At 41.0% G+C, this 15,280-nt stretch overlaps 1 protein-coding gene across 3 annotated transcripts in view; it reads right to left on the reverse strand.

The window, feature by feature from the left end:
* The window catches only part of CAPN7 (calpain 7), a 41,652-nt gene extending 31,835 nt beyond the window's left edge, over nucleotides 1-9,817 (reverse strand). Inside the window, exons 1-4 of one of the 3 annotated variants that reach the window (XM_035705197.2) lie at nucleotides 9,475-9,815; nucleotides 6,665-6,773; nucleotides 1,791-1,948; nucleotides 856-923 (exon numbers count right to left, since the gene is read on the reverse strand). In XM_035705197.2, the coding sequence (XP_035561090.1) occupies nucleotides 856-923; nucleotides 1,791-1,948; nucleotides 6,665-6,773; nucleotides 9,475-9,576 (437 nt within the window). In that variant the 5' untranslated portion in view covers nucleotides 9,577-9,815. Of the gene's footprint in view, nucleotides 1-855; nucleotides 924-1,790; nucleotides 1,949-6,664; nucleotides 6,774-9,474 lie in introns of all 3 variants that reach the window. The other 2 variants (XM_025448691.3, XM_035705196.2) reach the window with 2 other exon arrangements.
* Between the last annotated feature and the right edge of the window lie 5,463 nt (nucleotides 9,818-15,280).

Here is a 15,280-nt window from a genome sequence, read left to right on the forward strand (position 1 = left end):
AGAAGGGCTGGGGGTAGTATAGCTACCTAGTCAGAACCTCAGAAGGAGGTAACTTTATTAATTCACGCTGTAACTACAAATGCAATTTTCATCCTTTTCCTTCATCTATAACACTCTTTAAGTATAACTCTTGTGCAAATCTGTTCATTCTCAAATACCTATTGAGCATATGTAGTATGTCTGGCACTCAGCTAGGTCATTATAGTACTGAACAAAACAGACAAAATTCTCTACACTCAGAGTTTACATGGAGGGTTGGAGGGTTCAAAGGGACATGGACACTAATAACAAACATGATAAATTGGTAAATTTCATATACCTTAGAAAGTGCTAAAGCTTTATGAAAGATTGTTAGAATAAACAGGAGAAAAATACTGGTGGAGATTCCATTTTAAATAAAATGGTCAGAGCAGGCTTAATTGAAAAGGTGACATTTGAGCAGAATTGAAGGAGCTACACATATGGTATAATTTGGGGGTATGTGAATGGCTGTAGGCCAGCTCATTCTCAATTTCTCTACTTTTAATAGTAGCTCTGGAAGGCTCTCTGGAAGTTCTCCCCAGAAATCTGGTATTACACAACAGAGAGAAGCCTTCCACTTCAAACATCATAATCATTGTTCTACACATAGCAAAAACTAAGTAAAACAGGTCTTGACTGATTTGTTATTTCTTGAGTCTAAAGCAGGGAACTAGAGAGGAATAAATTCACCCATAGGAAGAAGGCAGACTTGCTCCAAATCTCAGCTTAAAAATGGGAGGTGTTACTATGAACTCTATGACACATATAGAGAAATCTGTCAAATTTAAGTGACACTGCTATCCATGGATAAGAACTTGAGTGAACAAAACTCACCTATCTAGTGCTTGTCGAGCCAACTGTTTCAGTTTATTTTGCAGAGTCTTATCAGCAGTTTCGTAAGACTTAAGAGAAAGAGAGACAAATAATCTGAAGCATAATTTTTTCTTTGCCTGATCCATATTTCTAAACAAAAAACATATAATGGAATATATTTCTTCAAATAATGAGAGAATAAACAAAGATGACAATTTGTTTTCATCCTTAAAAGTATCATTTAAAATAGTGTTAAAAACTTGTCACTAGGTGTGACACTTCATGTGGTAAATGAACCACACAAGTAATAAAAACATGGTGCCATGGAAAGCTGAGCAGCAGGAAACTCAGGAGACCAGCACTTACCTCCAGAAATCAGGCAAGATGGCTTCCCTGAAAAAAAAAAAGCCAATCCTCTGACAATACTGAGAACACCACTATCATCTCACCTCATCTTCCTGTCAAATGCACTGCTCTTATGCACTAGATGCCCCTTAAAGCTAGCTGTCCTAACCAGGGTCCTCAGGAAGCACTAAAAGCCACTCAGCATATAGATTTTACACTGCAAATTAATAAAGCTCTCCCAAACCACTACCTTAGTTTTAAACATAAGAAATTTTTTAAAAAGGAGGAGGTTTATTCTAAATTCATACATTTGTGATGGTGATTTCTTCCTGTAATGTTAATTTTAGGTATATGGGTTTAAGCAGGTTAAAAAAGTGATACTCCTAATGAAAAAAAATGTCTAAGGACTCAATCTTAAAACTGTCAATTTCTTAACAAAATGTTAAAAATCCATCATTTTTCTATTCTTCATCATCTTTTAATGAAGAGTAACTTAATAACACATATTGATACAGTAATTATTTTTCTTTAAGGAATTGTCACATAAAATTCATTAGTAAGAGAAATTTCTTAGCATAATTCCACCAAATTTAACTGGTAGCTATACATACGGTTTTTAGACAGAGATCTACGGCTTCAGTATATAATTCTATAGCATCTTCAACATTTCCTTTTTCATCTTCATCAAAAGCTTGTGTAACAAGGAAATGAGCACGTTCTAAGTCCAACTGATGTTTTGATTTCAAAGGATCAGCACTCTTTGACTGAACTAGGATAAGAAGAAAGACATTTAGATGAAATATTATCTATATATATGTATTTATATTTCCAGGAAACAACACACCATTTTAATACGTTAAAGATACTCTTTATCAAAACTTTATTAATTTTTCATTTTAAAAGCTTAGCAAGGTCAAAAAATAATCCTCACAAAATGACTAATTCTCTCCTTTCAATCTGAATTTTAAGGCCTAAAAAAAAGTCCCCACTTGTTTGACTCATTACATAATGCACACCAGCGACCAAAAATACCAAAAAGAGTTATTAAAAAAAAAATTCCCCCTGAATCTCTCCTTACTAGCACTTTCTTCCTTTAAAAAAAAAACAGTCCTCCTCACATATTCCTGCCCCGCCCCCAAAGACAAAACAAAACTTAAGAAAATGTTAAGCCTAAAGAAACTTAATTGCATTTTAATGTAAATAAAATTTTTTTCAGTACAATTGTATAATACAATATCCTACGCCTTGATGATAAAGTTCCTGCTGTTTCTTATTCATCTGAGTCCAGATTAAATAATCATATATTGGGCAGCCCGGGTGGTGCAGCGGTTTAGCGCCACCTGCAGCTGGGGTGTGATCGATCCTGGAGACCCGGGATTGAGTCCCACATCGGGCTCCCTGAATGGAGCCTGCTTCTCCCTCTGCCTGTGTCTCTGCCTCTCTCTGTATCTCTCATGAACAAATAAATAAAATCTTTAAAAAAAAATCATATATTTTTTCTGCTCTTTGAAATAAGTATTTGTTTTTAATACATGAGTATTTCATCAAGGGACTTGTATCATGAATATTACAAAGATCTCTTACAATTAAACACTAAAAAGACAACTCCAATTTTAAAAGTGAGTGTGGTGATTAATCATATCAATTTGTGCCAACTCTACTGCGTACCCAGATACTTGGCTAGATATGGCTTCTAGATATGACTGAAGGGTGATTCTGAATGAAATTAACTTTTGAACTGGTAGGAAAAGCAGACTGTCCTCCCTGATGTGGGTGAGCAACATCTAATCGACTGAGGGGCTGAATAGAATAAAAAGACAGAAGGGAGAATTTGCCCTCTCTGCCCGAATTTTTTTTTTTTTTTTTTTTTTTGGTCTTTTCCTGTCCTTGGGACTGGCTCTCACACCATCAAATTCCCCTACTTCTCAGGCCTTTGGACTTGGAACTAAATAAACTATACTACTGGCTTTCCTGAGTAGTTCGTGCTTGCAGACTGCAGTGTGAGATTTCTCAGCTTACATAATGAGGTTCCATTATGAGCCAATTCCTTATACGAAATCTCTTTATATATATCCTATTGGTTCTTTTTTCTCTGGAGAACCCTGACTTAAAAGGGGAGAGGGTCTGTATAACCATTTCTTCAAAGATGATATTCAAATGGCCAACTGGCCCAAGAGGAGATGCTCAACAACATTAGCCAGCAGGGAAATGCATACCAAAACCCCAAATGCCACCTTTATACCCGCTTGGGTGGCTAAAATTACAAAAGACAGAAAACAACAAATGTTGATAAGGATGTGAAGGAAACGGAACCCTCACATATCGCTGATGGAAATTTAAAATGGTATTGCCACTTAGGAAAACATTTCAGCAGTTCCTCAGAAAATCAGACATAAAGCTAACCACATGACCCAGCAATTTCACTCCTGGGCTATGTATTAAAGAGAACGAAAAACTTACGTCCACACAAAAACATATACACAAACATCCAAAACAGTATTAGCCAAAAAGTGGAAACAAGAAAATGTCCATTAACTGACGAATGGATAAGTAATAAATGGTATATTGGTACAATGGCATTATTATTCAGCCATAGAAAGGAACGAAGTATTGATACATGTTACAACATAGATAAATCTTGAAAACACTATGCTAAATGAAAAAAGCCAGAAACCAAAGGCCATGTATTAGATGATTCCATTTACATGAAATGTCCAGAATAGGCAACTCCAGGGAGATAGAAAATTGATTACTGGTTGCTAGGGGAAAGAGGGTAGGAAGAATGGGGAATGACTGCTAATGGATAAGGTTTCTTTTGGGACAACAAAAAAGTTCTAAAATTAGTGGTGATGGTAGCACAACTCTAGAAATATACTAAAAACCATGAATTGTATACTCTAAAAAGGTGAATTTTATGGTACATGAATTATATTTCAATAAAGTTTTTTTTTTAAGATTTATTCATGAGAGACAGAGAGAGAGAGGCAGAGACACAGGCAGAGGCAGAGGGAGAAGCAGGCTCCATCAGGGAGCCTGATGTGGGACATGATCCAGGGACCCCAGGATAATGCCCTGGGCTGAAGGCAGGTGCTAAACTGCTGAGCCACCCAGGAATCCCCCTCAATAAAGTTATTAAAAAAAAAAAAAAGGCTTTACATTTTCTCTTAAAGGTATGAACTTCAACTCTGTAACAACTCTCTGAAGTATGTGCTAATCCCTTTTACAAAATGAAGACACAAAAGCTCAAAAATGTTAAAATAGCTAGCCCATGGTTTCTCAGTCTCATACTACTAATGTGTTCAGCTGGAATAATTCTTTGCTGTAGACTAACCTGTGCTTTGGAGGATCGTTAGTAAGATCCCTGCCCTCTACCCAACTGGATGCCATAGTATACTCCCCACTCCTCCCTAATTTAAACCCCAAAAATCTTTCTAGACATTGCCAAAAATCTTCTGAGGTGCAAAAACTCTTCCCAGTTGAGAATAACTGATCTAGCCTAAGGTTTGGTAGCTACAAGTTACAATTTAGATCTTTTAATTCTAAGTCTAGCTATAGTTTAGATTTTTAATTCTAAGTCTTGAGCTATTTGTACTACACTGGTGAATTTCAAACTATGTTACCCTTCCCCACCCAGAAATCAACCTATATCTCAAGAGTCTTCTGTCAGCAAAATTTGTTTTTTTTTTTTTTTTAGCAAAATTTGTTTTAAACATTGTTTGAAATATTAAAGAAACCATTTAACTCTAAAGATTACACTCCATAGATCAAACATTACGGGTCAAAAAGCTGGCAAAACAATTAAGGTATCTTATGCTTTGAAAATCCTTTGACCTTTATTTCTGTTTCAGTGCCAGGTCTTTATTCCTCAGGAGATTAGAGCTGTCACACTGTGTCTGAATATCATCTTTATAAATTTTTTTTTAAGATTTTATTTATTTATTCATGAGAGACACACAGAGAGAAAGAGAGAGAGAGAGAGAGGCAGAGACACAGGCAGAGGGAGAAGCAGGCTTCTGAGGTACAAAACCAGGGAGCCTGGGACTCCAGGAACACGCCCTGGGCTGAAGGTAGCGCTAAACCGCTGAGCCACCCAGACTGCCCACCCTTTATAAATATCTTATTTATAAATTTATTTGGCAGGGAAAATGGAGTTACTTTGAATTACATGGTACTTTGAATACATGAATCCGTATAACTCTGTATCAGTTGAGGCCTTGGATAGGTAGTTCACTGTTCCATACACCCAATTTCTGAGCACTGTCTTAAACTAAACTACCTTGTCCTTAATGGTACTGTCTTAACAAGAAACCTAATGATGGGATCATTTTTTCCTAAAGATGTGATTATAACTGCTTGTATCTACTCAGAGTAGTGGAAAGTAGCACAAAGTCCATCAGGGAATGCTGAATAAAGAGTCCTCTAAGCTGCTTGTGGTTTTATTATACAGCCACAGAAATAAAGGGTAAAAAGAACCATTAGTGAGAAAAATGTATTTCTAAAACAAAATGTCAGGAGGTGATCACTTTCTTTTCTACCAATGTCAATAGCAGGTTTTGAGAGGACCCACATACCTCTAATAATACTGTGGTCACTAAGTCGGTGTATTTGTTTCACAGCATTTGCAATACTGTTTACAAAAATAAAAACATGTTGTTCCAGGTCTCTACTTACATGTTGCTTTCCAAGATATGGTTTAAAAAAAAAAGTTTAGCTGAGGTCTTCAGGTTGAGGATACTGATATAGAAGAGACTACAAACATATTGCTGAAGTCGTTGATATTAAAGAGTAAAGATGGTCCTTGAACAATGTGGGGGGTGAGGGACGCTGATGGAAATCTGCATGTTAACTTTTGACTCCCTAAAAACTTAATAGCCTACTGTTGATTGGAAGCCTTACCAATAACATAAGTTGATTAACACACATTTTGTATATATGTTATATACAGTATTCCTTATGATAAAATAACCTAGACATAAGAGAATATTAAGAAAATCTTAAGAAAGGAAAAATACATTTACAGTACTGCAAAAACCTGCATGTAAGTGACCTGCACAGCTCAAACCCCTGTTGTTCAACTGCAGTCATTTAATCTTAGTATCAGGAGCCAGAATGTGACAGATATTTAAAAAGTAGATTTGAAAAGGGTCCTAATCCTGACTCTACCAATGATACAATTTGAATGTAGGTAATTCACTATTTCTGTACCCCTGGGAAATTAGGAGATTAGCCTATATTATCTGTAAGGTTCTTATTCATAGATCTATCACTTATTTCCATATTATGACTCTTAAAGACATGATTACCAAAACAGAAATGAGTAGGAGTGAAGATCAAGATACAAAGATGAAAAAGGAAAGAGAAACACAAGGGACTAATATAACACTGTATATCAGCTATGTTTCAATAATTTAAAAAAGAAACACGGGAAAGGATGTGATGTGAGAGAAGAAAAAAGAAAACAAAATGTTAGTAGTCCTTTACTAACCTGCTGAGTGCAAAGCCTGAACTCTTTCCAGATACTCATTTATTTTTTCTTGAATATGTTCTAGGCTTGAGCCTGCCATCTCAGCATAAATTAAGGCTTGTGCAGCTTCCTAAAAAAAAAAAAAAAAGAATCTAATAGATGAATTACAATTTGAATTTTCTCTACTGCTAACTCACTATTGCTGTCTATGAATGATAAAAATGCCTTTAAGATAGTGCTAAGTGGGTTATATAACCCTCTAATACCTTTTCCCCAGTTCTCAATACTCAATTTTATCATACTGTCGAAAAATTACAAACTCAAAATAGAAAAGATTATAAACATTTTCTTAGCATAGCTTTACTGAAACAAGTTTTCTGCTTTGTTTCTTTATGCAATACGTCAGCCTTAAAATCATATACCTTGAAAATATGAATTGAGCCTGAAAAGCTTAACAACTATATAATAACAATACCAGTTCCTATTAGTTAATAATAATCAATAATCAATTAGTCAATGATAACCAATAGAATAAAATTAAATGTCCAAAGAAGACTATAAGAAATTATAAAGGTTAGGGTGCCTGGCTGGCTCAGTCAATAGAATATGCTACTCTTGATCTCAAGGATGTTAAGTTGGAGCCCCATGCTGAGTGTAGAGATTACTTAAAAATAAAATTTAATTATAAATATTTCACAATGGAAAGAAAATCTCTTTCTCCATAGAAAATATTACCAAAGGGTAACATATTTTAAAGCAGAGTTCAGTTGTATGAAATCAACTTACTTTAACTAAAAAAGCCTGGATTCATCATCCAGTTTTTCTAAAACTCCCAACAGCCAGTTATGCTGTGGCCAATGAGGAAGAGCCTCACTCTCCCCTTCACCATTCCAGGATAACAGGTTACCAATGTTACAGGGAGAAGAACCACAGAGATTTCTCCAAAGTAATAATACCTTCTCAGCAACAACCTAAGCATGTGTACTTCACAGAGGCTGATGCCTAATTGTTGGATCCAAAGAAGCCAGCCATTTATTGAACATCTAACTTTTTGAATCCAGTTGTCAGAGCACATACTGTTTCACTGAACTTAACAAAATCAGGAAGAAGAGTCTGGTTTTGATCTAAATAAAAATTCATTGAAAGGCTGCAGGAGAAGGAAAGATGATTTCCTCAGACTCTGTAACCGACATTTCATGGGAAGAAAATATAACTTTACACGTACGTAAACATTAAACATTTTACCTTATATACTATTATCTAAATACTGATGTTATACATATATTTCACACCTCCAATTATCTTGCACGTAAGTACTGACGCTTAAATAATTATCTTGGTTAAAAGAAACAAAGCCAACTAAAAAATTGCTGACATCAATTTTATTTTACTCACTTAACTTATATTTGAAAATGACAAGAAATCCTTCACAGAAGAGTAGGAAGACAAGAAAAGGCTAAAGATCTGGCAAAGCTTATATAAACAGTTCTTGGAAGCACAACCATTTCTCTTAAGGATAAAAAATTCTGCATAATGACATGTATTCCAATCATATAGCAAAACTCTTGCAGTACATAGTATTTTCTTTTGCTCTACACAAAGCAATTTTATATGGTGCGATTTTAACCTATGAAATCTTGTCAGTTACTTCACAAAACTAAAACACGCAGAGTTTTACTTTTAAAGAAATACCACCTTCACGAAATTGTCCCAAAAGTCCAAAGGTAAGAATTCTGAAACACACCAAAAGTCTCTAGATATAGATTATAAAATGAAGGCAATAGAATAATAATCTGAGAAAAAACACGACTGATAGCATATACAGTCATGTAAAAAAAATTATGACTACTGTATTATCAAAGCACATTCTCTAAAAACAAACAAAAAAAAAAGTGACTATATCACCAGGATACAGCTACCTCCACAAGGAGACAGAGGGCATGGCTAGAGCTGGAGAGGTGTATTTGCAAATCCTCGGGATTAGGGAGCAGAGGGGACTGTGGGAGATCATATCCTTTCATAATTCCGCCCCTAGTAACTTACCCAAAAGAAACAGCCAGGAAATGTATAAAGCATTAGTTATCGACTTTAAGCACACCACTACTTACGATACTGAAAAACCAAGAATGAATCTAAACACCCATCAGTTTGTAAACTGCCTATGGCACATTCACATAACGAAATACCATGCACCTGTCGTTAGCTTATATTAAACAAGCAACTTTGCCTTTTTAAAAGCTTAAAATACGAAGAACAGGTTAAAAAAATAGTATAAATGGTACAATCCAAGTTCGTCTTACGTATTGATTAGCTGAATCACCACGTTGTTCACTTGAGGCTAATGTCATATCCTACGTCAACTATAAATTTTTTCCTAAGGTGTCTATGTAAATACGCGTAAACAACCAACCAACCAAGTACAAAGATATATGAAATGCCAGGATAAGCGACGTATCATTCTTTCTGGAAACCGTCTTGTGTTCAATGAACGTACGTTACTTTAGTGTGTATCTGAGACCACTCCCCCCCCCGCCCCCGGCCCTAAATCAGAGCCCAGGGACGGCGAGAATCAGCTGCTTACCTACCCCCCCGAACTACTGCGGCCGTCAGTGGTTCAGCGGTGGGGACGTCTGCCATCAAGACGGTAACCGGAGAGGCGGCGGCTCCCCCGCCTCGGCCAAACCTCCCCGCGGTGGCAGGAGCCGGGTCGCCCGCGCCCGGGAAAGGAGCGCCGCGGACCAGGAACAGGGGAAAGCGAAGCCCAGGGGCCCGGCCGCCCCGCACGGACCCGCCCCTTCGCCTCTCCGACAGCGCAGCAGGCCCGGCCCTACCTTGTAGTAAAACACCGCCTCGGAGTAGCGGCCCTCTTGGTCGCGCTGCACCGCCAGCCGGGCGAACTGCACGGCGTCCCGCTCCAGCGCCGTGGCGTCCATGGCGCCGGAGCCCCGCACCCGCGGAGGGAGGCCGGGAGGGAGGGAGGGCCCGACGCACCAGGCTTTCCGCCGACCGCAGCACCGCCGGGAGGCGGACCCGCGAACGCCGTGAAGGGAGCGGCCGAGTTTATCCTCCGCGGCTGAGGGACGAGAGCCGGCCTTCCGCGCCGGGGCCCGCTGCGACACCCGTCTGCCTCGGGGCCGCCCCCCATCCAGGCAGCCGCATTCCCCCGCCCCGCCTACCGGCTCCACTGCGCAGGCGCAGCCTGGCCCCCGGGCGTTTCTACGGAGATGGGGCGGCAAAAGCCGGGCTCGCGAGAGTACGTGGGGGGGCGGGGCCTGGCCTGGCGAGTGCCGGCGCGCACGTGATCGCCAGGGCTCCCGGGATTGGGCAGGCGAAAGCAGAGCGTAGTCCCGGCTTGTGCGCATGTGGCACCTCGCACGGCGGCTGTTGCTGGCAACCCTTGATGCGCATGCGGGAGTGAGTGAGTGAGTGTGTGTGTGTGTGTGTGTGTGTGTGTGTGTACGTGTGTGTAGGACCAGGGAATAACACTGTGTGTGTGTGTGTGTGTGTGTGTGTGTGTGTGTGTGTAGGGCCAGGGAATAACACTTTTCATCTGGACGTTTTATTTTTTTTATTTTTTTATTTTTTGGACGTTTTAAAAATTAGGGACACGACAAAAGGATACTCTCTAATAACATTTGTTTTCCACAGACTCGATCGTAACCCTGTATACCCTCCGCACCCCAGTGTATTTATGGGTGGAATTGTCAACAAACGAGGCAACATATGTTCACTTGCTTATCCTTTGGTCAACTTAATGCTATTGTAATTAACCCCTTAATTAGGTGATTATTTGGTTAATATCTTTCTCCTTTAAAATTGGATTCAGCAATAATAGAAATGAGCTAGTGATAGGCAACACAGTGTGCCTGGAAAGTCGAAATTGAATCATGATAATTCAAAGCAGCAAGACACAAGCGTGCATACTGCATGGCTCTTTATAAGAAGTACTAGAAAAGCCAAATCTAATCAATAGTATTAGAAATCAGATCCATGATTGGGGAGGGATACAGGGAAACTCTTGGGATGATGGGAATGTTTTATGACTTGGTGATGGTGCCAAAATGTATACATTTGTCAATACCCATTAAACTCCACGTTTTATTTTTAATTTTAATTTTTCTGAATTTTTAAAAGATTTATTTATTTGAAAGAGAGTGCAGGTGTGTGTGTGTGGGGGGGGTTAGAAGGGGGAGGAGCAGAGGGAGTGGGAGGGAGGGGGAGGGAATCTCAAGCCGACTTCACAGCTGTCCTGGAGCCTGAGCGGGTCCTCCGTCTCACCCCCTCAGTCATGACCCAGAGATCACCATGAGATGGGAAATCAACCCACTGAGCCACCCAGGTGCCCCTAAATTCTACATTTTAAGTGTGTGATTTACTTTTTTTCTTCTTCTTCTATTTTTTAAAGATTTTGTTTATTCACAAGAGACACACAGAGAGAGGCAGAGACACAGGCAGAAGAACAAGCAGGCTCCATGCAGGGAGGTGGAGGCAGGACTCCATCCCAGGACCCTGGGATCTTGCCCTAAACCCAAGGCACACACTCAACCACTGAGCCACCCTGGCATCCCTAATTTTCTTCTTAATGGTACTTTAATAATTTTTTTTTAGTCATAGTCTGCATTTAAATGGGGCTCTCATTTCTTAGTTTCTTTAACTCTTCACATTTAATGAAATTAATAACTAACTGAGCTGTTGTAATAAACACAAATATTGGACTCTGTGGAACACCTGGGTAGCTCAGTAGGTTAAGTGTCTGCCTTCAACTCTAGTGGTGATCCCTGAGTCCTGGGATCAAGCCCCACATTGGGCTCCCTGCTCAGCCAGGAGTCTGCTCTCCCTCTGCCCCTCCCCCTGCTCATGCTCTATCTCAAATAAATAAATAAAATCTTAAAAAAAAAGAATTTGATTCTGTGCCTGGCACAAAAATAGTTCTCATCATTAGCTATGACAGTCTTATAACTGAAGCAGGGATGGTTTCTGTCTTTACCAGTTTTATGCTAGCCTTGGTCTAGCATAGACCAAGCCTTGGTCCAGAGCAGGTGTTCAGCAAGTATTTTAAAACATGAATGAGTGAACTCCCCCTGAAATATATTCACTGTGACTCCCTGATCTTGGTTCTGGGAATGAGGTAGAAATTCCTGAGAAGGAATTTCTACAGATTAGAAGGTCCTGCAGAGAATGAGCTCAGGCCATATTCCCAAGGTATTTATAGTCACTGTCTTGCAAAAACTGACCACAAGCTATAGCAGACAAATGCAGTTTTACTCACAAGAGGATTTCTATGTCTAATGTTCTTCCTTTCATTATAGCTTATAGAATTCCTGATCTATTTATTTATTCATGAGAGACACAGAGAGAAGCAGAGATATAAGCAGAGGGAGAAGCAGGCTCCCTGCAAGGAGCTGGATGTGGGACTCAATCCCAGATGCCAGGATCACGACCGGAGCCAAAGGCAGATGCTCAACCACTGAGCCACCCAGGCGTCCCAGAATTCCTCATCTATATCAGGGGAAGCCTTTCCTAGCACTCTTAGGTAGTTGTGGTCCCTTCCCATACATATTCGTTTATTCCCTGTATATTTGATCTTACTCCTTATTTATCTATTCAGTAGAATACTGGACACCTACTTTATGCCAGGTACAGAGCTACACACTGAAGACACAAAGACAAGAGAGAGCAAGATAAGGCAGGGTAAAGGCAAGTTGAAGCTTCCAAATAACTGTAGTCACAACAAAACGGAGTTTTCTAATCCATGAACATAGTAAATCTCTTCCTGTGTTCCAGTCTTCTTTATCTCAGCAGTGTTGTATTGTACACAGATCTTGCACATTGTGGAATACATTTATCTCTAGGCATTTCATATTTTAATGCTATTCTAAATTATGTTGCCCAGTTTCAATTGTTTTCAGTAATATGTAGGAATAAAACTGGTACTCATATATTGACTTTGTATTGGGTAGTCACGAATTATCTGGAAATCTTGAGAGTTCAGTAGTGGAGCCTCATGACAGGCCATCTCTGTGGATGGTCTGCCAGGTTGTCCAATCGCGCCTCCACCTGAGGCCAGGTCTCTGACATGTGCCACCATAGAATTTGTCCAATGTTAAAGGACTCAAAGCTACTTGGTCCAAATGCCTTCATCCTGCACGATGACAGCCCACCCACAAGGAAAGCTGGGACAGACCCAGAGAGAGGGTGAGCTCCAGAAGACACTGGTCAGCACACAAGCTCCTGCTCAGAAAGAAGCCCCAGGCTGTCGAAATCCTTGCTTCCCTTCCTACAAATGGCTTCACAGTCAAAGTAGCCAAATCGAGAAGCAACAAAAGTTTGAAATCCAGGCTTGCAAAGGCCTTCTGGAGTTAGCACTGCCCTGGGAGGCTGTAGGCAGAAGAGAGAATATTATCAGTAGCAGTCGTTTATTACTCTGTTAAAAGCTGCTAGCCTGGTGATGGTAGTTTTTTACTTCAGTCAACAAATGCTAAGAATTCTGTTGACCAGACATTGCGTATTAGAGCAAAGTGACTGAAGCAGTTCACACTGTAGTGAGTAGGAAGTGCATGAGCCAATGATTCAAACACCATTTGATAATTGGTAAGGGAGAGGGAAGTCAGGGCTGGGAGGGCCAGAGGAGCAGCATCTCCATCAGCCTGGGGAGCCTCACACCACATCCTAGAGGAAGGCAGAGAAGAGCAAAGCAGAGAGGAAGAGAGGGATGTTTCAGGCTCAGTATGAGGCAGGTGTGGAGCCCAGGGTACAGAGAGGATCACCATCTATTGGTATAGCTGTGGGGAAGGGATGAGCATGAGACTGGACTGAGGCAGTGCTCCCACAGCTTGGCTGAATCAGGATCCCCTGGGGTCACACCCAAAATGATGGGCTCTACCCCTAGGGCTCTTCTGACTCAGGAGGTCTGGGCCCTCAAATGTGACAGGTTCCCAGATGCTGCTGCCGGTGCTGCTGTTGTTGCTGGTGCTGCTGGTGCTGCTGGTGCAGAAAGCACACTTTGAGAATGACTGTTCTAGATTTAAAAAGGAGGCACGGGAAGCTCAAGATCTGTTCCCAGCCAAGACTCTTGACCATAGCTCCATGGCCTCATGGCATTGAACTTCCAGTGCTCAGGGACAGCGTGTGTCATGCTAATGAGGCTAGGACAAGGGTAAGTCTCCTGTCTGCTATGCTGAGTCCATGTTTTGAACTTTTCTTCTTTTGTAAGCTCTTGCCCTGCAACCCTTCAAGCTGTTTTGCTTTTGGTCCTACAGTGTGTCTGAACACTGCTTTTCCAGGCTCTACCACCATATGTCTTGTAAGGAGACGAAGTTTTTGAGTTACCTAGGTGCAGGTGGATAGCCCTGAGGTGCTCTCACACTCCCTCCAGACCGCATTCCTGATGCCTGACTTCTTATAGAAACTGTCCAATTTCACTGACCTGCTTTCCATCCCACATAAAAGGAAAATGGAATAATTTGTGTAATAATTTGTCCATTTGTGTAAGTTAGGGCTTGGAATTACCCACGATAGCCTGCTATCATGACCTGGCTTCCCCAGACACTTCTAGGTCTCTGGCTATCCTAATCCCTGGTTCTCACACATGCACAGTGCACACCCTGCCAGCACACAGAGCCAGAGCCATCCAGGCTGGTGGAATTCTGGTGGGTCCCAAACCACCTGCGTATCCTCTAGGGCAAAAGGAGCCTATATCCTAAAAATCTGAGGTGGCAGCTTTACACCACAGCTTTAGTAACACTAGTGTTACTAGTGAGTCCCCAATTACATTGGCTTTCTGATAGGGTCCCAGGTTTACGTCATCAAAACTCCCAGGTATCTCTTAGTGAAGGGTATCAGGGTAGGCCCCATACTAACAAGGGGATCCAGACTCCTGCAGCTTTACCTTCAGGGAGAGTATGTAGGCACATTTATGTAGATGAGGGCTTGGAATTAGGCAGATGCTCTGTACCCCTAAACTGTTTTTGTGTCATCCAGGCCTCTTCCTACAGCTGTCCTGTGCCAAGGTGCTGGCTACCCTGATCTGCATAGCTCTACTTGCAGTAAGCACCTGTCAGCCTGCCTAGGGTAGCTTTGAGCTCGAACGGGAACCAACAGGAACCCTGTGGCCTTCAGGGTGGAAGGATCCTAACCCTGAAATTCTTTCTGAGGCAGCAGCTTTAAACTGCCAACAATCGGTCCCTATTCAGACCAGATGCCTGATGGGGTCCAGGGCTCTCAATCAATCAAGGTTCACAGGTATCTTTTTTTTTTTTTAAGGTTTTATTTGATTTATTTGAGGGAGAGAGAGAGAGAGAGAGAGAGAGAACAATAGAGCACAAGCAGGTGGAGCAGCAGAGGAAGAGGGAGAAGCAGGGTCCTTGCTGAGCAGGGAGCTCAATGCACGACTCTATCCTAGGACCCCGGATCATGCTCTGAGCCAAAGGCAGAAGCTCAACCACTCAACCGTGGAGGCACCCAGGCATCCCAAGGTTCCCAGGTATCTTTTATTGGAGGAAACCCTGGCCAGTCAGCCAAGCACCACCCTGGAAAGTCAATCTACTTTCTTGGCTCTCCCTTCAGGGGGAATACGCTCATTTGTGTTAAATAATGCTTTGAATTAGGCAGATTTCAGGTATTAGAAATAGCTAGCTC

The sequence above is a fragment of the Canis lupus genome, chromosome 23, assembly GCF_003254725.2.
Source record: "Canis lupus dingo isolate Sandy chromosome 23, ASM325472v2, whole genome shotgun sequence".
In the NCBI taxonomy this organism is placed as follows: Eukaryota; Metazoa; Chordata; class Mammalia; order Carnivora; family Canidae; genus Canis; species Canis lupus.